Raw genomic sequence first — 22,904 nt, 5'->3', positions numbered from 1 at the left:
AGGAAAATCGCTACGAAGAATCTTTTGTCTTTCGGTTTGGCTGAATCCATCCGTGCGGATGATGAACGTGGGAGAACCGGGGCTGAGACGGGAGAGGCAGGCCTGGAGAGAGATGATGATGATGATGACGCTACGCCCGTCACATCGGGTGTTTGCGGTCCTGCCGCTGTGCCGCGGCTCTGGAGAGTTTCCAGGTTGTCGCCGCGTGTTGTCCGGCTCGATGTCCGAAGTTTCGCTGCAGCCCGGTCAGCCAGCACACGAAGTGAATCGTCAGACATTGTACCGGACAACACGCGGCAACGACTCCGAAACCACATCGGATGGATAGCGGCTCGAAGAGGGAACCAGAATTTGCAGGGCTCTCGAGTGGACGTGGAGACGACCCCAGAAAGGAATGAGTGGAGAACATGGATCAGCAAGGTAGACTTCACAGAAATGTTTCATAATTGTCCATGATTAATTGAATGTTTAAATTTTTTTTTTTTATAATCGATAAAAATGGCAGACGCCAGGCATCCGACTTCCAAGACGGCGGCGCACACGCCCAGCGTGATGTTGTGGCCATCGGCAGTGATGACGACGATAACCTCATCAATACAGTGGTCCTGCCATGCGAACGTGGAATTTGCATCCACTGATTCAAATGCCGCCGTACCAACAACGAAGAAAGCCACCACCCAGAATTTACCATCACTGGAAAGCCTGTTTTGTTTTTTTGCAGATACGCGCCCACGCATATTTCACCGCGGCACATGCACTCCAGCAAATATGCGCGCGCTTCTGTACGGTCCGTGTGTGTGTGTGAAATTCCGGAGAAGGTTCCACCCTCATTACATTAAAGCCCCCTCTGTAAGCGAGGGGAAGGGTGAGTGCCTGCTGGGAAGAAGGAGAATAAATAGTTGTTGTGCCGCAGTTTGAAGCACAGAGTGAGTGTGGGGGGTGGGGGGGTGGTGGCGTAAGGGGGGCGAGGGTAACGAGTGGCAAACTCGGGGGCAGCAATGAAACGCTAAGCGCAACAAACACTTCACGACATCGCGATGACGTCGCAGCCACGCGTTAGCACTTTACGTGCCGTTTTTTTTCACGCGAGAGGCTGCTGTGTGCAAGCGCACAGCATGGCACGACTGGCAGCGCAGAGCAGGGATGTATAATTTATGCCGAATGTATTCTGAGTGATCTCCGAGCACATGTTGTGTGCACGACCACGAGGGGCTAATGGGCCTGCGAGATCTTCAAAGCCAGTTTCGTCGTCGTGTTTGACTGCAGGAATGAGGCGTCGTTCTGTTTAATTTCCATGTAAACGTTTCGTGAACCACCCCGCTGATTTTGTTCCGACAACGGAGGTTGCACTTTTGTAATGATGCCCACGGTTACGCCGTGTGGTCCAGGAGCTCGTCCATTTCTCAGTAGAGTCGGAGTCATTAAAAGTCAGAATAGTGACTTTCTGCTGAAATCCATAATCGGGGCATTGCTTGTCTGCTGTTTACAGCCCTGAGCCAGGAGCGGAAATTCCACATTCCCATGGCAGGAGCGAGTCTAAACCAGATGGGCAACCACTTGACTTTCCCAAAAAATGGTCGTCACTTTATCTACCCCGATTGGATGATGGGCTGAGGCAACCCCCAACCAGGATTTGAACTCGCAGCAGTCTGATTGCAAGCCCATCGCTATGCCACTGAGATGCCTGGCCGGATAAAGGAAGAGTTTGCTTCAATAATTTATACGCTAAGAGTAATGGCCCAAAACACTGCCACTGTTTTCCATGTATGTATGTATGTATGTTGAACTTCTTTCACACCGTACGTCGCCAAACATGCTAATCGGAGGTGCAGGGAAGGACAACAAGATGCAGTTGTTCAAAATGTTAACCAGCATGTGATATCGGGGTGTGAGTCATGGTATACACCCTTACAGTAAAATGAATCTGCACACGCAACAAAAACTATTTATGTCGGCAGACCAACATATATTGTGCAGAGAATATGACACCCAAAATACAGCAGTTGTGTAACACACGATTCGTAACTAAAGATCGTGGCTTCAGAAGTAACATAACGCTCGGTTCGCTAAGTTTTTTATTTTACAGAATATTTTAGCCCCCTCCCCCCTTTGCGTCGACTGTTGTTGTTGTTACCGCCTTGTGCCAGACACAATGTGTTAGCGCGCATGCGGTCGTTTTGAACGTTGGCACACACTCCACGGTGTGACCTCGAGGGTTTAAAAAAAAAACATTTGCCTGCGAACTCCGGCCGCCCGAGCGCCAGGCTGTCCACACGAGCGTCATTTCATACGGCAGCGCCGCCCGCGAAGGAGAATGTCTCTTGTGAAATTCCGTCGCCTGCGTGCGTTTACTCGAACGCAGCTCGTTGCCCAGGATAACTTGTTTGCTGTAAGCAGAGTGCTGTTTGTTCATAGCTGGAAAAAGTGAAAGCCAATAAAGATATTGCTATGTATTTGTACATTCATGAGCAATCGGGCTTAGACTGATAGTTTTGTTTGGTGCCCACGGTAATCATTCATTCATTTGTGTGCCAACCGTGCTACTTGGTGCCACTTGACCGAGCTGACATGTTGGCTGTGCCGTGCCTCCCTCCCTACCACCACCCCTTCCCTTGCGTGGGTGCAGTTCAAAGGTCGTGCCAACCTGCACGTTTTCGAAGATTGGTGTGGCTCGTCCGTGGGACAGCTTAGGAAGAACATCCACTTCCCCATTTTCCCGCACGTAAGTCGGTGTGTGGGGCGGCTGGCCGGTGTCGCCAGCACCAGGCGCAACAAGCAGGGGGAACACGGGAAACCCAAACAGAATTATCTCTGCGTTGCTGCTGCTGTTGTATTATACATCCCCACAGATAGCGAGGTGTTTGACATGGTGTGGATGACACACGGATTGTGTTTCCGCATCAGCCAATCGAACAGATACTGCACATTTTTCATTTATTGAATAAATGAATAGGCCGTGTTCTGATTATTTACGTATATATTTATAGTCAATCGTGCAAAGTCCATCTCAAGATTGCCGGACACTTCGTAACGCACACAGTTTTAAGCACGGAGGCGCAGCAAAACACAGACAATCAGGAAAGCGGACAAAACCCGTGCTATCAACAGTTACCCAAGCTCTCTGTGGTCCTATATTGGGACCTTTGTCCAACTCCATGAGGAAACCGGAGTACCTGGAAAAAAGCCACATCTGCAAGGATGGTAACACTCAATGTCCGTAAAAAATGGAAATTCATCTACTTGCTGTACTGCCATCATAACTTGACAAGCGAGGAGATGGCGACCTCTACCCCTTCTTTCGCACCGTACGTAGACAAACGTAATCGTAGGTGGAGAGAAAAACCGGAGGACCCGGAGAAAAATCCACGCGACCACGAGGAGAGAGACACACACAAACTACAAATATACAGCAGGCGTCAGGGTCGGGATCGAACCCACGAACTCCTTCATCATACCAGGCGAGGGAGTCAACATCTCAATAGATTCAAAAATCAATTGAAATCAAGAAAAAAAACGTGGGTTTTACTTGGTGCGGAATTTAGCGCCTCCAGTGCCTGCGGGGGTCACGTGACAAACCATTGCATAAGATACACATATGAACAGAAAATCATCCATATTTGCTTGACGAGTGCATGGTACAACTTGTAAATAAATTTTTCATCGACAAATCTAGAAACCACATGACCACCGTTCATTGCGCTGCTCGCAAGCGAGGTGGTGAGACCGGTATACCTGGAGAGTTGGATTGCATAATAACCTCAAATACGAGATACAAGCATCGCGTCTGCTGGATTTTTTGACATTCCTCATCAACACCGGTGTAGCTGTCAACTGCATCAGAACATGGTCAGCAGGCTGATGCGCAGTTGTGGCCACGCAACGCAAACTCTAGACCACGGCGTAAACCCACGGTCGTCTGCGCCCCTTCAACGAAGGAGGAATAGCAATACTACACCGACTCTCTCCTGAAGCCCTCTCGTGGCAAGCAGACCTTGACATTGGAATTCAGCTCCTGAACATCTTGCCATCAAAGGCAAGGATAAAATTGCTCGCACACTACCTCGCCCAGCCAGTTGTGTCTACAGACAATTTTAGCTCCGTTGCCTCCGGCCAATTCTGTGGGATACCGGCAATTAAACTTCGCGTAGAGCATAAGTCGCCTTGATTTATACGACGTATACTGCCTTCTGGCAATTTCATCCGAGGAAGTCTTGTCAGCCCATCATATAGGACGTAGCGTTTAAAAGTGATGGCTTTTTAAGTTGTCACCATTCCGGCTCATTACCCCGTGCCGCCACGGTAAACGTTGAGCTCGCCGAGCTTATGCCCGCTCGGGATGGACTGATGCGTCTATCCATCGATCAGTATCGATTATCGAGCTCGTGATGCACGCCTGGGGATCACGCGCGTATGCAATCCGTTGTCGTAGATCCATGTGTACGTTTCGCAATCGCGCGTATGTATTACCTCCACCCCTTAGTGAGGAATACATGCGTGGGTCAGAGAGCGCACGCGAGGTATCGACGGCGTATTGACGGTTTAGGGAAAAGTAAGTGCTCTTGGGCGGGGCGCGTCGATGGAAAGGGGGGGGGCGATGGCCGGTGGTTGAGACTGACGGGCGGGGAGTGGAGGAGAGGGGGGGCACGCGCCCGAGAGGACGTCCCAAGCGGAGGGTGGTGCGGCGATTGATATTGTCTGGAGCGCGGGGGAGCCGAGATGAATCGTTGCGTCATGAAACAATGAGAGACAGCGATTGCTTTGGTGGGGAGGGCGGGGACTCATCTAGCAGTGGATCGATGATAGCCGACGATGGTGATGATGTTTTTGGTTGTAACCAGTCGGCATGACCCTCACCCCGACACCCACAGGAGGTGCTATCACCTCCCACAGTGGAACAACAATGAATTAAAAACATAATTTCTTACATTTTATCGGGAGTCGTGACAATTCATCAATTTGCCAGCGGGGTGAATAGTTCACTCCCAAGTGTCGGATGACATTAATTGCTTACTTACCTCTCAAACTGTTTCAGCTTAATTCAGCAATGGGTTCTTTAATGGGTTGCTCTTTCATGGCCATGTCTCTATCTTTAGACACTTAATATCCTCCTTTTCCCCCAGTTCATTATGTCAAATTTATCAGTGAGCACACACAAAAAAAATCTCCCCCCTTTTATATTTATTGCACCCAATCTTTTTTCATTTAATTTTTTCATTTTTGCTTTATTTTTCTGCGTGTTATTTTTTATGTTTTTTGTCTTAGTTTTGTGGGGGGAGGGTGGTCATGAATCGTAATGTTCCACTTACCTAGCAGTCTTATTACCTTGCAGTCGCACCTCGCTGTCACACATAGCAGTCACTGCTCAGCAGCTTTTGACACTTCAGTGAAAATATAGCAGGTTTGAAAACTATGCGTGCAGGATATTTATATATTTATTGCAAAGTGGTAATTTAAAGAGAGAAAAAAGTTAACTTTTCGGTTGACATGCCATCATTCCTTCTAATATCCACCACGGACACTGGGAGCATCCAGAGGAATGGGTAATGCGATTACGGAGCGCGAGGCCTTTATTGATTCCTCTTCGTATAAGCTAGAAACACAACGATTTCCCACACTGGCGATTCGATACATTGTCATGCTTAGGGGGTGACAATTCCATTCACCGTTCATCTCGATTTGGCCATCTCATTTTTATCATTTTCCGGTTTGTCCTCTCTCGTTTGTAATGTTTTCTTCTCTCCGTTAGCCCAAGTCGCACACGTCGGCATATCCCTCGCAATGAATTCGCTCAGATCCGAAAATAACAACCGGTTCTAAACGCGCACTATTCGACGCACATATTTACCACGCGGTAATCCATCAACATGATCGATCTGCGCGTCGTTAGCATACCCCTGCAAAGGGCCCCCCCACCAGCCGTTTTGAGTGACGGTTTGCCGAAAAGAACGCAGCCGGTGCCTCTGCCACACAGATCAAGAACTCCGATTGGCCGTCGCTCGTTCGCCGGCTCCCCCATCACTCGGCGCACTCAAATTAATGGCCGACCATGCTGGACATCTGCTTAGCTGCTCTGTTACCGCTTCACAAAAAATTCCTTTTCAGTTCGACCGATGCGCTCCCATTTAGCCCCGTAGCGATAGCTGGATCCACCACCTCTATAAATCCGTCGGTAGAATAAACGGAATTTTTTTGCAATTATTAGTAATAATGTAACCTTAAATACTAACGGTTCTGAATACCCTCCGCTGTGGAAGGCGCGGTCGGGAATGTCTGCGGTGCCGGTGCCGTGAGTCCATCTCGCAGTTTCAAGAACCCGCGCGGTAGACCTGGGCACAAATCCAGGTTTCAGCCGCCCACGATCGAAACTGGGCTCTTGGGCGTGGGCGGGGGAGTCGTTTCAGCCCTTTCACCGATGTCCTGCACAAAAATAATGCGTAAACATTAAATAGGGTTCCGAACATTCGGCTAAATTCTAGCTCTTAAGAATAAAAAAGAAATATTGCTTTGACTGTCGGTGCATTGAGAAATACCCTCAGTGGAAGAGTGGGTGGGAGAGTGCTTTGCCCCTACTTCTGTGGACTAGAGGCCACTTAAAGGGCTCTCTTACCACCAAGGGCTACAACTGCTCTGCGAAAGATCTTCGTGGACGCTTCATCTCACGACGAGATGGCAAATGCCACTTTTCGGGATAAAATATGGAAAAGTACAATAATTTTTATTTTATTTATTGAAGGAAATTGCACGGTATTCGCATCTGGTTCGGCCATACTGGGCCCTCCCTTCCTTCCCCAGCCACCGAGGCCACGGAGCGGCGGTGGCGGGCACGCAATTATTTCAGCCGCCGAAATTGAAACAAATCTCCACTCTGTTTCGGCACTTCCCCTCTCGCAAGCGGCGCTTAAGGAACGGCGAGAGGCCACATCAATTTAAACGCGCCTTCCCTCCGCCCCCCCCGGCTCGTGAACAAATGTAATTTCCTGTCGTACAAATTGCCGAGAAATATCGCCCCGCCTGGCCCCCACCCCCCCCACCCCACAACACGCTTGCGGGGATGCGTCGTGCGCTATTTCCTCCACGCGCGAAACCGAGCGGGCCCCATAAAACACCCGCGCGCGGGTCAGCCGCTTACCAGCACCGCGCACACACCTAGCCGGGCAGAAAATTGTGGCCCAATTAGCAGCTGGGGATGCGCGCCGTCCTATTATCGTTTTCGCGTTGCGCCAGTGTGGAACGCGGCGCGGAGGTGGATGTTCCGTGTCGTGCCGGTTAACGGCCGCGGCTGGAAATTGCACCGGTCGGTGCGTCACGGCTCGTGCCAATGTTCTCGCTAAATTACAAGAGGCGTTAATAACAACAAAGGAGCAGCCTTTACCCGTTCAAAATTGGCAACGCAGGTTCGTTGTTGAATGGTGGGGTCTGTTCATTAAAATGTAAATGTGATCTTTTTTTTCATGTGTTTACAAGTTCGACTTGGGCACACTTGTACATGTCACAGTCATTTTGCAATCGGCAGCTCTTGCGTTAAATAAAAGTGTTTGTATGTTGATTTTTTCCAGCGTGTCCTGTGCCCACCCTGTCAATCCATTCAATCTTGGGCCAATAAAATATAAACTAGTTGGTGGTAAATAAGCAGCGATCATGGATTTCTTAGACCATTGCACACTCAGGTTAAAGACGTCATTCAAACTGTTAAGACAAGTAAGCGGGCTTGGACAGAGTGGCGACATAAATCTTTTACATCATTCGAGTGCTCTCTGTACATCAGCTGGCCAACTTTGTCTCCCCGGTGCTTACATTTACGCGGACATACGAACACTGCACCAAGCTGTCATTTGAATGACGAGTCGATTTGTCAGCGCACGGATTGATCATGAACGCCGAATTAAATAAATTGAGATTCTACTTTTTTTTTTTGCTTTGTACAAGCTGTGTCTTGTCGTGCTGTGCTTTTGCAGAGTCGAACGTTTGTAAGCAAGCTCGCGCTGACGCCAAAGTGGAAGAACTACGGCCTCAGAATATTTGGCTACCTGCACCCGTCCACCGACGGTACGTGTTTTTATTTTATTTTTTACCGCCCAGTGCATCCCCGTGGTGCGCCGTCCCGCTGCCAAGATCGCGTGCACTTGCTGCTTCGGTAAAGATTTTTTCCAAATGCACTGGCCGAGAGTCGTGCGTGTTAATCTAACGAGAAGTACGGGAGGCAACTCCTCGTCATCTCCCATTCGTGGCCTCGCGCCGTCTGTACCCATAAATGCACGAGCGTCAGTGTGGTCCAGTGGGTGTGCACGTGTACCACCACCACTGTCGTCATCACGACCGTCGTCATCATCACGTTCAGCCACAACCTTCCTGCTGGGTGAAAGCGTCTCAAAGCTATCGTCGTTTCTCACGCTCCAAACGATGCAATAATCCACCCCGCACCTGCGCACGAGCCGATTTAATAGCTCCGTCTCATCGGAGGACGACCACACGGACGCTTTCCATCCCTTGGCTGGCGCTCCATCATAATGCTTGTGCATTGATCGTCATCTCTGGTGGCGTGTCCTGCCCAAACCCACTTAACTTTTCTTACCAGTAAAAATGTTGCGTTTTACCTGCGTGTGTTCTCTCATCTGCATCTTCCTCTCTCTGTCTCGATTTGTAAATCCGGGCAAGCATCTGTGCACCTTTCGTTTTTTTGGTTTGCTTCAATTCCCTTGCTAACTTCCCTGTTGGTGATTCATATACCGCAGTGGTTATTGCGCACTGATTAAAAACCTTCTGCATATTTACGCGGCTGTGTAATATTTAACTTGTACACAGAGGTCATTCGTATTATTGCCACCGCGATAAAGCATGGGAAATCCCTTAGGCCATTTTCAGAGTCCATAATCCCCCCTGTTCTCGACATCTTGTCAGTGGTTTGGCCTTTTCTGTGTTAAATGTTTGCATTAAAACCGACGGGGGGAGGCTCTTGCCTCGTAACGTTAACTATTGTTCTCGCCTCCATGTGCTTTTTTTTAGATCAAATATGTCTGAACAAGTAATTTATTCATAAACCACAATCCGTTTACACGCCGCCTTTTTGCCCAGGTAGGCAAATTCTGGACCCGTCTCGACTTTCCAGCATCATTCGTCAAGTGATGAGGCACAGAAAGTTGAAACCGGTCTGCACTTTGCCTGCCTAAGCAACTGCTGTCGAATAATATTGGTCCTGGAGACCCCCCCCCCCCCCCCATCGGCCGATGAAGCCGTGCAATATTTTATTTTTCACACGATGAACCCAGTCACCCCCCCCCCCACCGTCTTTTTATCCGTCGTCTTTTATTTATTCTCCACAACGCACCGCAGCGTCGCGCACGCTTAGTGTCGGATGTGCATCGAGCAGCTCGTCGCGCTGACCCTTGCAGAGCACGAGGGCTCTGAGTCTGGAAAACCATCTCGCCTTGTGCCGCCCCCACCCCCTCCCCACAAATTGTGCCGTTGCGTTTACACCTTCCCGGCAAGGCATAGGGAAGGAAGTCTTGGGTTTGATCCAAACCCTGACGCCTGTGAATTTGGAGTTTGCGTGTCTCTCTCTCTCTCTCCCCGTAGTTGCGTGGATTTCTCTCTGGGTCCTCCGGTTTTTCCCTGCACATTTAGAATCAACAACACACGTTTAGAGTATTTGGCTGCTGTAAATTTCCACGTTATAAGCCACTTCCTTGAGCTATCATTTGTGGCCAGGTAGCTTCTGAAAAAGAGCTATATAGCTCAGTGGGCCTTACCTGGTCAAATAAAAATAGTTTTAGTTCATAGTTTAAGGTTAGCGTGGCGCTTGCATTTGCTGTCATGTCGGAAAAGGCAGTGCAGTCGGGGGGAGGTGGGGCAACAGAAAAACAAAGAATAAAAATCATGCGCGCGCATGGATTCTGTGACGCTCTCCAACGCGCACCTATACTCGGAATTATTTCACGGTGATGGTAACGACGCGTTTGAAGGAGCACAACGAGGCATCGTCTCCCGACGACGCGTGAAGTGCGACACGGCCCCGTCGTGCGGTTTCACACCGTCACGTCTGATGATGGCATCACCCCCTTGGCCGCCGAAGGATAACCCTTTTTTAGCGCTGGTTTTTACCACCAAATTTTGGACAACGCCGTTTTTTTCTTGGGTTAAGTCCCTCCATAGCAATGCGGCCTCCAGGAGACAAACGGACAAGGGCGAACGCATTCACACGTTGACGCATTCAACCCCGGTTCGAAAGTTTGCGAACGAGTTTTGGCGAAGAGCTGGTTAACATCTCGGGCATTGCACGTGCGCAGACACGGTGTCGGGATAATGTAGTGGCGCACACGCGCGTACACACGCGCACGCTCGCACTGACACATAGTGTTGTAATCTAAGGAGGCACTGCAGTTGATTTTTAAATGGGTGTTTGAGTTTCATGCATTTTTCATGTAGAGATACATTTCACCGCACGCTTAGCGGCATTTTAATGACTATGCCTCTGGTTTATTTGTGTCGGCTGTTGTTGGAGGGAAAAAAAAAATCAAGTAATGGCCGCGTTACATCTCTCTTTCCCATTCATTATCGTTATCAACGTAAAATAGCCCCGAGGGAAGGTGCGGGATTTTTGGAAGTCAACAGGGTGTTTACGAAGTTGCTCCCTTATAAATCGAACCTCCGCGAGGATGCCAATGTTCGTGTTCATTCAAACTTGTTAACTGCAAGGAAGGGCGTATGGTGGCGGCGACCGGATACGGTCGCTCGTTGGGAAGTGGTTGAATACGAACGCTGTCCCGACGCTCTCAGCGCTCGCTCGCTCGCATCTCCCGATTTGTGTTTTGGCGACGCTGCTCGGCAAATTACGATGCACGCGCGCGCTGGTGCGCATGCATCACGCGGACAAACCTATTGCGTTGCCAGCAGCACAGCGTGAGCGGAGGCTGCGCTCAGAATCCATTCCCCCGTGGTGAGGAGTCCGCTGCGGGTATTCCACACTGTAACATTCGAAGTCTGTGCCCATTGTCTCCTCTGGAGGTCAACTGGTGCTGACTTTGGACACGTGTGTGTGTGTGTCTGTGTCTCTGCGCATGTGTTGTGTTCGTGTGCTAGCTGTGTGTTTGCATGCGTGTCCGTGTTGTAATTGTGTGTGTTTTCTGTTTGCGTGTGTGTGGGTGTATTTTTGCGTGCCAATTTGTGTGGTTGCATGTGTGCTCGTATATGCATGTGTGTTTGTTCGCGTTTGCATGTGTGTGTTTGTATGTCTGCATGTGTTTGCATGTGTTTTTGTACGTACGTTTTTTTATGTGTGTTTATATGCGTGTGTGTGTGTATATGTGTTCGTGCGTGTGTCCGGGATGTGTGTTTGCGTGTGTGCGCGTGTGCAGGTGAGTTTCTTTTCACGATCGCATCCGACGACAACTCCGAGTTTTGGCTCAGCCCCGATGAAAAACCTGCCAACCTGGCGCTGATGGCGTACGTGGGCAAGGTGCGCTATTTACAGCTCTTCTCCGCGTTGTTTTACTTTGTTTACAACACGATGCCGCATCCGCCACCACACGGCCCCACTGCGTCTTCGCGCGCAGTCCAAACACGTGTTTTAAACGTGCAACTGTGGCCCGCTCCATGTATTTTTGTGGGCCGAGCGAGTGCGAGTGGACATTGGGAGCTGTGGCACGGTGCTTAACGCACTGCGACGGGTAACCCAGCCCACTCGAGTTGGTGGCATGGTGGGTTTGCAAGAGGACAAGTGGGCGAGGGCATGAGTGGGCAAGTGAGTAGTGGGTGCTTGGTTGTAATGATGGATCGGTTGGCGATGACTGGGTATGTGGCTCTGATGGTGGGTTGGTTGATGAGTGGGTTGGTGAGTGAATAAGTGGGTGGTTATAGTGATGCGGTGGGTGGTGAGCAGGCAGGTGAGTGATGGGTTTGTGTATGAGTGTAATGATGGGTTGGTTGATGAGTGGGTTGGTGAGTGAATAAGTGGGTGGTTATAGTGATGCGGTGGGTGGTGAGCAGGCAGGTGAGTGATGGGTTTGTGTATGAGTGTAATGATGGGTTGGTTGATGAGTGGGTTGGTGAGTGAATAAGTGGGTGGTTATAGTGATGCGGTGGGTGGTGAGCAGGCAGGTGAGTGATGGGTTTGTGTATGAGTGTAATGATGGGTTGGTTGATGAGTGGGAAGGCGAGTGATTGGGTAGATGTGTGACTGTGGTCCCCATTCTCATCTGGCCATGCAGAACTGAGTGCAGGTGCCGCCCGAAGCCTCCTCTCGGTCCGCTCCGTTCAAACCTCTTCACACGCTCACCACACAAAACTGAGTTTTAATTCTATAAACTGTTTTTCTTTACCAGGTAAGGCCCACTGAGCTATACATCTCTTTTTTCCGAAGCGACTTGGCCACAAATGATCGCTCAACGAGAAGTGGCTTATCATGTGGATATTTACAGCAGCCAAATACTCTAAATGCATGTCGATTCTAAATGTGGAGGGAAAAGCCGGAGAAAAATCCACGCGAGCACGGGGAGAGAGAGGCGCACATTCCAGATGTGCAGGCGTCATGGTCGGGATTGAACCCACGACCTCCGGCATATCGGGCGAGGTAGTCAACATTTTGCCAGAACCTTGGCCACCCATTAAAGGTCATCCATGAAAAGGCAAAATCGTCGCAACGATCTTTGGAGAGCTCTTGGTGCAGCGCGACCGCTCCATTAGGGCTGCCCTCGACTTTATTTGCCAGGACACCGTGTGATCCTTTGGGAGGGGGTTGGGGGAGCGGAGGGATGCGACCCGCGGCGTGGGCGGTTAATTTGCGTGCGGGGCTCACTCCCATCGGCAAAGGGAAAAGTGTCGCCCGGCGCCACCGCGCTCGCTCCCTCTCTCTTCCTCCTCCTGCTCTCATTGTACCCAGCGTCCCTGCACTGCAGCAACTCGTTTGTTGACGTGGGAGTAATGGGGGGAAGGGAGGGAGGAGGCCTGTTGCCATGGAGACCTGCATCTGTTTTACAGTCGCTTTGTGTCTCTAGCCTTCAGGAGTTTCCAGTCGACTTGTAAAAAAAATCAAAACTGAAAGCGAAAATCCTTTCGCGGGGGGGGGGGGTGTTGCAGGGGTGTGGGCACGTGGCAGGAGAGAGGGGAGGATGCTGCTTGCTCCGCTGTCGCGCTCTCTTCAGGAAACCACAACACTCCCTTTGCATGGAGAAGCGACGGTGGTGGAATCCCCGAGTGAACAATGCACGCGCGATTCCGACAGCCGGATCGGTTCACACGCACGTGGCGCGGGGGCCCCGTTTGTCGACGAGGACTTCCCGCGCGCTACGGGTCGGGTCGTGGGGGTGGTTTGACCGTACTTCACCACGCCGGTCCATGCGGCTTGGCTTGGTGAGGACAGAGATTATAGACGAGGGAGCATAGAAGTGCAGTGCAAACATTGATTCGTCTGCACTGCCTTCTCTGCTGGCCATAACATAACCCAGCCCCGCGACCACATGTGACGAGCTGACCTGCGTGGCGGTCGCCCATCCAGGCACTAAGCAGGCTCGGCCTGCTTTGGGCGTCGGCGATGTCGCAATGTGCGGCCAGCTGGCCCAGCCATAGAGCGATGGGGACGGTCCTCCGGTTAAAATCCTGTTTGGGGACTTTTCTTCTTCGTCGTCGTCATCATCTCTGCACAGGCCACCGCTTCTGGGCTTGGCATTGCCAAATTTTGAGGAGCAGTGACATTGTCGTGCTACAGGGCCTCTCAGGAGTTGGTATCACGTGGTTTGCCTTTCCTGACGAGCACATTGGTCGGTTGTGTAGAAGCCCCCCCCCCCCTCCACGATTTCATGAGAGAGTTGCATCCGCTGAGAGCCACTCTCAGCCTGTTTAGGCCATGTGAGCCATTTGGAATTGGAGCCAGATGCGAGCTCCTTCACTGGGGATTGACTCAGCCCATCATCCCCCTCTCTGGGGTTCGTAAAATAGATACCAGTTTTGTGGGACACTCAGCAGTGGTTGTCCTCTCTCCAACACACCGGTGTGCTGTACCAGTAACGAATTGGCACGTTCTGTTTACGTGACAAACCTTACTAATTGGCATTGACGGGTGGTGGCGGGTTTAACGACACATTTATATTTTCGCGATCCAACCCAAAAACACACTTTTGAAGGGGTTGTCCTATTTGTAAACTTTTCCCCACCAAAGAAACTAAGATTTTCTAGCACGAGGCTAGGGGGCTGTATACATCGGCTGGGCACGTGATGCCTAAGTGGGGGGAAATCGCCGACTTTTTTTTCTTTCACTTTGAATTTCATAATTGCAGACGCTTAAATAACACTCAGAAAGGGTGGCTATGCAGTCCCCAAGTGGTCACGTGACCAATTTCCCCCATGACCTTTCTCCCCCCCCCCCCCCACCAGCGACACCGTATAATCTCGACTTGAACGAGCGAGCCGCTTGCACGCTTCCTGCCGTGCGCGTTTGGCTCCCCATTATTCCCCGTCTAGGCCCGGGAGCGCGAGGGGTCGCCCATTTCATTGCGCGAGAGGCAATTTGAGAAACCCCCCCCCCCCGCCGCCTTTTTGTGAGGCCCTTTTGAGTCAACGGGGGGGAGGGGGGGAGTGGTGGGGGGGTGGGAAGTGGCGGGTGGTGACTTTAATCTATGGGCCGTGCTGGAGAGGCCCCGCGTGTACATCGCGACGTAGCGCAGGCCTGAGCTGGCGAGCGACCCGATTGAGTTGCGTGCGGGGTGGGGGGGACGTGGCGCAAAGGGGGGGGGGGTGCAGCGAGCCTCGTTTGCAACATCTTGCAGCCCCCCCTAAAATCAAAAACGGCAGCCATCTCTCCCATCTGTTTTGACGCCTGAATCTCTCGCCCATCGGCCCCGTCGTATTTTTATCTGGCTACAGTTCACGAATGCCTCCCCTGCCTCCCCCCCCATTCAGACCGTAAATCCGCACCGTCAAAGATTATTGGCCAGGTTTAGACTTGTTTTATGGCCAGAGTGTATGTCGGCCCGCATGCCAGCATAGTACCGTCCGCTGATGATATCACGCGTATAGATCGTGTGGCCGCACTTGACATCGTGATCGTCGTCTTTAATCTCAGGTCCGTAAGATGTAGAAAGCCCAACAGTGGCCGTGCTATGCAGAGACAGATCCCTGCCAGAGGAATGTGGAATTTACACCATTTGCTCAGGAGTTGAGCCCGAGCCCCCCTGCCGTGCTACAGTCAAAGGGACGCTTTCACATTTATGTTGACTTACAGCACAGGGAGGACCTTGTACTTTTATTTTATTTTTTAAATGCCAAAAAAATATCCACATACTAAGCTATTAAGTAACCCTTCAATGACGCCTTTGTAAAAGTGTGGGGTGTTTTTGCTGCGCAAAGTAATTCGGAACGAGGGCTCCTTCATATTAACTGAAAGCCCACATAGCTAGAAAGGTTTAACGGGCTCTTTACCCTCGGTGATTTTTTTTGTCAATGCCCTTGACAAGTATTATGAAGGACAATCATACAAATAAAACTTGCGAGCCATTGTTTTGATAAATGCATCCACGCTATGATTCGTTCGAAGGTTAAAACATAATCTATGCCTTGAGTTTGCTTGCTGGCTGCTGGCTGGGCTCCTCTGCGCACCCCACGCGGTGATGAGATGTGATCTTCCTCGCTGAGTATACAGGAGATCGGGGTTCGATCCCGACCCCGACACCTGTATATGTGGAGTTTGCGTGTCTCTCTCCACCGTGGTCGCATGGATTTTTTCTCCAGGTCCTCCGGTTTTGCGCTCCGCATTTAGAAACATGTGCTTAGAGTGTTTCGATTGTTTTCGCTGCTATACATTTCCAAATGATGGGCCACTTTGTTGGGATATAATTTGTGGCCAGGTTGCTTTTGAAAAAAATGTTAAAACCTCAGTGGGCTTTGCCTGGTAGGATGGGGATGATTTAGTGTTGTATTTGTTTGGGTGATTTGTTTACCTTTCTTGTACTTGGGATTCCTATTCCTATCGTGTTTTTCTATTGTTTGTTGTAACGTTTTTACCCCGTGCCCCAACTGGACATCTGCGAAAAAGAGCTCATCGGATTCCTCCTTCAGTATAAATACATATTCTGATTCTGAGTAACTCCGTTGTTAGTAGCTGCGGGGCCGTTTGCCACCGAAGCTAGCTGGGCAACTGGCTAAATATGAATTGTATTTTTTTTCGTGTAAGAGAAACAAACGTTGAATTCAAACGGCGGAAGAAGTTTGGAAGACGTCATCGTAGATCGCGTCGCTGAAGAGGTGGCGGTAACAAATACAGAAGACTGACCACGGGGAATTTAATATTGCTCTAACTTTTCAATTTGTGCACCTAGTCGTTTAATTATTTTGACAGAATATTCCATACATCCTAGAGAATGTGAAATCAATCTTCACAATAGATATTATCTTGGCATTTTATTGTGAAATAAAAAAGCAGATTACTCTTAGTGCTCTGAGTACAGGAGGACTGAGAAGAGTGGAAATGACAGCCGACTCTTTTTTTCCATTTCAATGGGATCTCTTCTCGTTTCAATAAATTGAAACAATTACCACAATTTGTAAATCTTCTGTTAGATAAAGGCCTCCCCGCTCTGCATCAGTCGTATGGGTTGTTTGACCATACTTCACCACGTTGGTCTGTGCGGGTCGGTGGAACGAGGAGGGGGGGTGGTGCTCAGAACCGACTGCTTCAGATGCCACTGACGTTAGACGTGGGCCGCCGTGGGTTGGTTGGTTCTCAACCCGTCGTGCCAGCCACTCCTCCGTAAACACTACGCCAGGGCAAGAGCCTGGCGTATGTTCGTGTGAAATTGGCCCGGTTAAGTAATTACTATCGTAAACTTTTCTGTCGCTAAGTGGAATATCATAGAAATTTATGTAATGGCCAGCTGGCTCTCTTCCGTGAATTATTATTTTTTCTTCATCCCTCACGCAGGTTAGCCAGTCGATGTCGATTTATTTGTTTCACTTTCCACCTTGGTGAGAAAACCAAATCATTCGTAGCGGAGCAATGTTGGGATCCCCGGAGCAGCTTGCCGCGTTATTGCAACGTCGAGTGCCCTCCCATGTATATTTCGCAAGCGTTCAATTCCAGATGTCAGCACGCGCGCTGTGACTGCGTGCACTGGTGGCGGCGTTGCCTGTTATAGCAAACGAGGATTGTTCTTCATTAAAGGTGTAAAAATAATAATCTTAGAGCGAAGGGAAGCGTTGAGATGGGGAGACGATGGTGCGATGGCGGTGGGGGTGGTGGCGTGAACGTGGAGTGATGTAGCTTTTATTTTTGGATGAGCTTGTTAAACATGACGATGAACGGTTGTGTGTTTCCGTACCGTTTCAGTCGGGCAAAGAGTGGACGGCCCCGGGAGAGTACACCAAGTTCAGGACCCAAGCATCGAGCCCCGTCAGGTGAAGCGATTCTTATTCGCGGCACGCACGCACGGACGGGTGGACGGTGTCGGGGTTGTGGGGTGGGTGGGGGGCAGTGGTGGTGGGTGGCGGCTCTCAAAAAACGATGGATAAAATAAACATCACCCCGCCACCGAAGCCGCCCACACCCGCTTGCCCTTGGCTTGCCCGTCAGGGCTCCTCTGCAAACATCCCAGTGAGCATTGAGATAAACTTATTACACACACACGCGCCCGTTGCTATTTGTGTGCTCTCTCCCATGTGTGCTCTTTCTCTCTCTTAATACAGATAAAGCCGGTCGTGTTTCGGAGCTCTCGCGCGCCCCGTGGTTTGGGGGAGACGGTGGTGTGACTTCCGAAAGGCGACCGTTCATTTTGTTTTTACGCCTTGGCTCTATCTAGGCGGGCAGCTGGCTGCTCGTGGTCTTAGAGGTTTTTCACCGCTGACTTGTGTTCGTAAAGAGCATCTGTCAGCCTTTGCTTTAAAGGATAATGTGCCTCCTGATATTCAGAACCCTGTATGGGCCCGATTTGCCCTCACTTAAAATAAACTATTTTAACTTTACCAGGTAAGGCCTACTGAGCTTTATTGCTCCTTTTCAGAAGCGACCTGGCCACAGCTCAACAAAGTGGCTTATCACGTAGAAATATATCGCAGCCAAATGCTCTTAAAGGCATGTTTCTAAATGTGGAGAGAAAAACCGGAGGACCCAAAGAAAAATCCACGTGACCACGAGGAGAGAGACATGCAGACTCAAAATATACAGCAGGCGTCAGGGTCAGGATCGAACCCATGACCTCCTGCATACCAGGCGAGGTTGATAACATCTCGCCACTGTGGCACATAGGCCTCTTTATTTTTTGTAAGGGTTCCAGCATCAGGATATTTTGGCAGTGACATTGAGGAGCGTACGGCTTCACGTGCCAGGAAACCAGAGTGTGTCCCTGAGAAAACCCACCACGGCACAGGAGAGAGGGAGGATGACGCTCGGCACACAACCGTCTCTTGGTCACACCTCCGTTCCCCCACGTACATCAGCTGGCAAACTGCGGCTCGCACCATCCAAGCACTGAGCAGGCTCAAGCGGCGTTGAGCAGCTTAGCTTCCGAGATCTGACAAAACGGTAACTTTTGAGGTGGCTTGCTCGTGGGCTGCCGGCGTTGATCTTCTGATCGGTCCTGGCGAGCGGAAATCGCTTTGTTCGCCGCAGTAGCCCCGAGTGCAACGGGTTGCGTGTAATTTGCATAAAATCGGAAGTGATTGATTGCCACGGGCTGAATTCCCACTTGTGCGTCGTGAGAGACATCAATTAAAATCGGGACATGGCTGGCATACCTCGAGTTTGCCGTTTCAGTCACGAGGGCAGGTCAGTTTGCGGCCGGACAAACCATGACCTCTGACCCGGACTAATCAAGATTTCCACTCTGTCATGAACTCGGTTGTCGTCTTTGTCTTTTGTTATTACAATGAGACAGAGTTATTTTTGTGAGTATTCTTTGATGCCAGCCATCTGCCGATTATAATGATTCCTCAATAGAGAGAGGGGTGTTTTTTAGTCTGCCTAATTTAAATAAGGATCACACACGCGCAACTCTTGCAGTCAGACATTTTGTTGTTGTGTTTTTTTTTTGTTTGGGCCCAAGCACTTTTATCTCCACACACACACGCGCGCACCCACGTAAACATTTGTTTACTCCCATCCCACTTATTTCATGATGATGAGGAAAGTAAGTTAACCGGCGGCAAATGCTGTTTGTGGTCGGAAACTTGAGTTATTTATTCAGAGCGCTTTGTCAAGGCACTGCTTGACAAAGGCCTTCCCCACGTCTTCGTCTTTCTTGAGGGGGTGAGGGCGGGGGGTGGGCGGTTGTTTGGCAGTGCGGGTTAGCCGAAGGGGTTGGTGGCCCAGGACGGGTTTGGATAATAACACGCCACTGATGTTGCCCGTGGCAGGGTTATCGAACGAGGGTCGCCGGGTTTGTAGCGCCGTACGGCAACAACTGCACCACCGCTTCACCGTTGACGTGAGTTTTTAATCATCTCCGTGGTAGTGAAGGATATCGTGGAAATTGTATTATAATAACGTGCAAATGAAGACGTGCTCTCTGGGGCACTGGCAGCGTCGCATCGGTGGGTTTTTTCCCCGTCTCTTCTGGAGCCCCACTGCTCTGCAAACACCACGGGTTAAACACTTTCCCTTCTTGGCAGCACAGCCACTGAATGAATAATGAATGAATTGCCGAAAACCCCTTTTTTATTGCTTGTGGGGGGAAGCGGAGGGATTCTCTCTCTCGTGCAATGAAGATTCTGGGATCCTTGTGCTTTGAGATTCATGACGTCCTTCCTGCCGAGCGTGCCGTCTCGCCGCCGCCGCCCGCGACACACAACAAAGGGGGGCCCGCACAGCAGTCGAGCCGCGTCCTTAGAGGCTCGATTTCACTCGACCTCTTTGAACGACGAGGTGGCCCGGTGGCCCCCCCGGGGAGCCAACGTCGCCGGGTCAGAGCACCGAGCCGCCCGGCACCGCTGAGATCCTCGGTTTGGATCCCGGGTTCTGGTTTTGGCCGCCGGTCATTAACACGGGGGGCGGGGGAAGGGGGGTGTCAAGTCGCTCGTGTCGATGGGAGTCAACACCGTCACCGATCCATCCCATCCATCAGTGTCATCTCCCGGGTTCAGAGGCCAACGGTCGACGTGTGGCGGCCCTTTCTCTCGGTGCAAGCACTCGTGATATTCCACCGTGACGAGATGGGTCCACTCCCCCCCCCCCTGGCCCCCCCCCCATTCCCGCACCCCCACTACCCATGCACGTCCATCTTTGTCTTCTGTCTTCAGTTGTCCCAAGGGGGAGGGGCGGCACCACATGACCACAGTGCCTGTCGCCTTCCTCTGGCTACATCCGGCATCCTTCTCCGCAACTCCATCTGTCACCGACATATAATAAACAAACAAAAAAACACCCCACCTTGTTAATTGTTTTCACGTAATTTGGCTCATTCGAACATTGATAAGTATATCACTTGGTTTGATTGACATGCGACAAGCACGCGTTGAAGGACAAGAATTAAAGGGTTGCCCGTCGCGAGACGTGGTAGAGTGAGGAGTTCCAAGGTCGTATTCCAGGAGCTTTCTCTGACACCGCGTGGTGCACCGCTTGCTGCGAGAGGTTCCAGGATAGGAATCGTGACGTGATACCGTGAGCACGATTTAAATATAATCTAAGGGGTGAAAAAATTCTAAAATCTTAAAAAAAAATTTTTTACAAATCCTCTCGAAAGATGTTGAAAAATTATATCGTTAACAGTTTTTGATTTTGATTTTTCCGTGGTAAGTCAATCGATGTACTGTACTGTCGTCTGCTCGGCACGTCTACGCCACCAACGCTTCTTGAATTGAAGGGAATTTCAGGCGTGGAAGAATTAAAATGGTGTTTCTGTGCTGCGAGACATTTTGTACACGATGGGCACAATATAATTCCAAGTATTTGCTCACTGTTTACATTTGGCGTTTGGCACTTAGCGTCTCTTGTGTTAGCATGACTGCGTTAACGCACCCCGAGTGCACTCAGGGGAATTACGTCACGACAATAACAATAATAAGTGTATTCGTGCGATTATTCACCCGGGAAACGCTCAGCACTCCTTCACAGGAGGGCTATGCATTAGCGGCGGGATATTCTCGTCAATAGGCACCAGGTGGGTTATTGCACCGCGTGATCGTGAAACGTGGCAGCGGGCGTGCAGAGGAACGTCATCCAGCAGTGGATTGGTCGTGACTGATGATCCCGATTCTCATGATTCTTTTAGCCTGGAATTGCGTGGGCAGGTCAGGGGGTGGCGTTCAGGTCGGAAGTGGGGCCTGGGTCGGCCTAGTAGAATCGCAATGGATTGTACGGCTCATGGATATGTGATACGTTTCAATGGCTATATTGTTTGTGACTGGCTGGAAATGGCATGGATACTAGTCTGCTTATACATTTCAGTGGCGATTCGGATCTATAGAGCTTGGCTGGTATCGATCAGATATTCCAATAATACGTTGGTATTAGGATCAACCACCAGGACAACCAAAGCTACTCCTGAGGCCTCACAGATTACCGCTCGGACTACCAGGACTACCGAGACTAGAACTTAGACCACCTGGACTACCCTTGAATACCTCTGGGACCATTGGGACGACCACTAAGGCCATCCAGACTACCACTGGGAGGGACCTCACTGACTAATGCCACAATGACGAGATGTTAAATACCTCGCCTGGTACACAGGAGGTCGTGGGTTCAGTCCCGACCCTGGCGCCTGCTGTATATTTGGAGTTTGCGTGTTCTCCCCTTGGTCATGTGTTTTTTTTCTCCAGGTCCTCCGGCTTTTCACTCCACATTGAGAAACACGCGTTTAGAGCACTTGGCTGCTATAAATTTCCACGCGACAAGCCACTTCGTTGAGCTATCACTTGTGGTCCAGGTTGCTTCTGAAAAAAGAGCTGTATAGCTTAGTGGGCCTTACCTGGTAAAATACAAATAGTTTAGTTTTCGACTACTCCGCAGTTGACTTGGACCGTGGGAATGAGGCATCAGTGGTGTTGGAGCCAGAGTTGGGTTGTTGCAGCGTCGTTTTAATTGGCCGGGGCTAAATTGGTGGAATGTGAGCCGCACAACCCCGATGCCCATCTCCCAGTGGTTCATCACAAGCATCACGGCGCAGCTTTTTTGAGCTGGAAAAGTTCCTCTGAATCTTCATTTGAATTCAAATAACACGTGCGCGTGGGTAGTGTCGGGTCACTCCCTTGTCCATTATGTAACCAGATGAGATAAGAGCCCGTTTATATTCGTGTATATATATACATAACGGGACCTCTCCTGTTGAAAAAGTTAAGTTTCTTTAAATATACAGAAATCGGTCATTTCATATCTTCTGTGTATAACCAGGTAAGCGACTACTGTGCAATGGTGAAACTTTGAAAAGGAGATATTATTAATGTCAACAATACTCAGTTGTGAAATGTAATCCGTCACTCCCTGTAACGTTTATTGTACGGCGTTTTCTTCTGCCACCAAACTCAACACATTCGTCAGCAGCACTGCCTTTAAGATGGAAATAAATGGAATCGGCGATGGTTCAGGCGGACGGACCTTTTTCATAATCCCTTCGCTACAAAGAGGGGCCAGCGGCCCATGACGTCTAACATGTATCCCCCCGTGTTGGGGCACTATGATTGACGAATGTGTTGACCTTTTCGTCTGTCAACCCGGGCATCACGGTGCGGGCACGCAGCTCGCCACCGTAAGCTTGCGAGTTCAAATCATAGTCAGGGGGTCGACTCAACCCCTGTCCTCCTCTTCCCTTTATGCCTCAAATCCCCCCCCCCCCTTCTCGTTAAAGCCTCCACACCATTTGAAGCGGCGTTTTGAGTTTCTCAGAGGCCGGAGCGTGCGGTGTAGCGCGATCAAACCCACGACCCGCTGGCCGGTGGCGGTGAGGCCGTTGTTCAGCCGTGGTTTGACAAAAGGAGCTGCCTGTGTGCCT

At 50.3% G+C, this 22,904-nt stretch overlaps 1 protein-coding gene across 1 annotated transcript in view; it reads left to right on the top strand.

Annotated features, from left to right (window-relative positions):
• LOC144722973 (N-acetyl-beta-glucosaminyl-glycoprotein 4-beta-N-acetylgalactosaminyltransferase 1-like) overlaps window positions 1-22,904 on the top strand; it is a 107,268-nt gene that overhangs the window by 51,068 nt on the left and 33,296 nt on the right. The window contains exons 4-7 of the mRNA XM_078601441.1: window positions 2,627-2,722; window positions 7,956-8,046; window positions 11,352-11,452; window positions 17,312-17,379. Coding sequence (XP_078457567.1) covers window positions 2,627-2,722; window positions 7,956-8,046; window positions 11,352-11,452; window positions 17,312-17,379 — 356 coding nt within the window. The remainder of the gene's footprint in view (window positions 1-2,626; window positions 2,723-7,955; window positions 8,047-11,351; window positions 11,453-17,311; window positions 17,380-22,904) is intronic.

The sequence above is a fragment of the Lampetra planeri genome, chromosome 16, assembly GCF_965212315.1.
Source record: "Lampetra planeri chromosome 16, kcLamPlan1.2.h2, whole genome shotgun sequence".
Classification (NCBI taxonomy): domain Eukaryota; kingdom Metazoa; phylum Chordata; class Hyperoartia; order Petromyzontiformes; family Petromyzontidae; genus Lampetra; species Lampetra planeri.
Note: the sequence above shows the minus strand (reverse complement) of the source record. Positions and strands in the feature narration are given on the sequence as shown.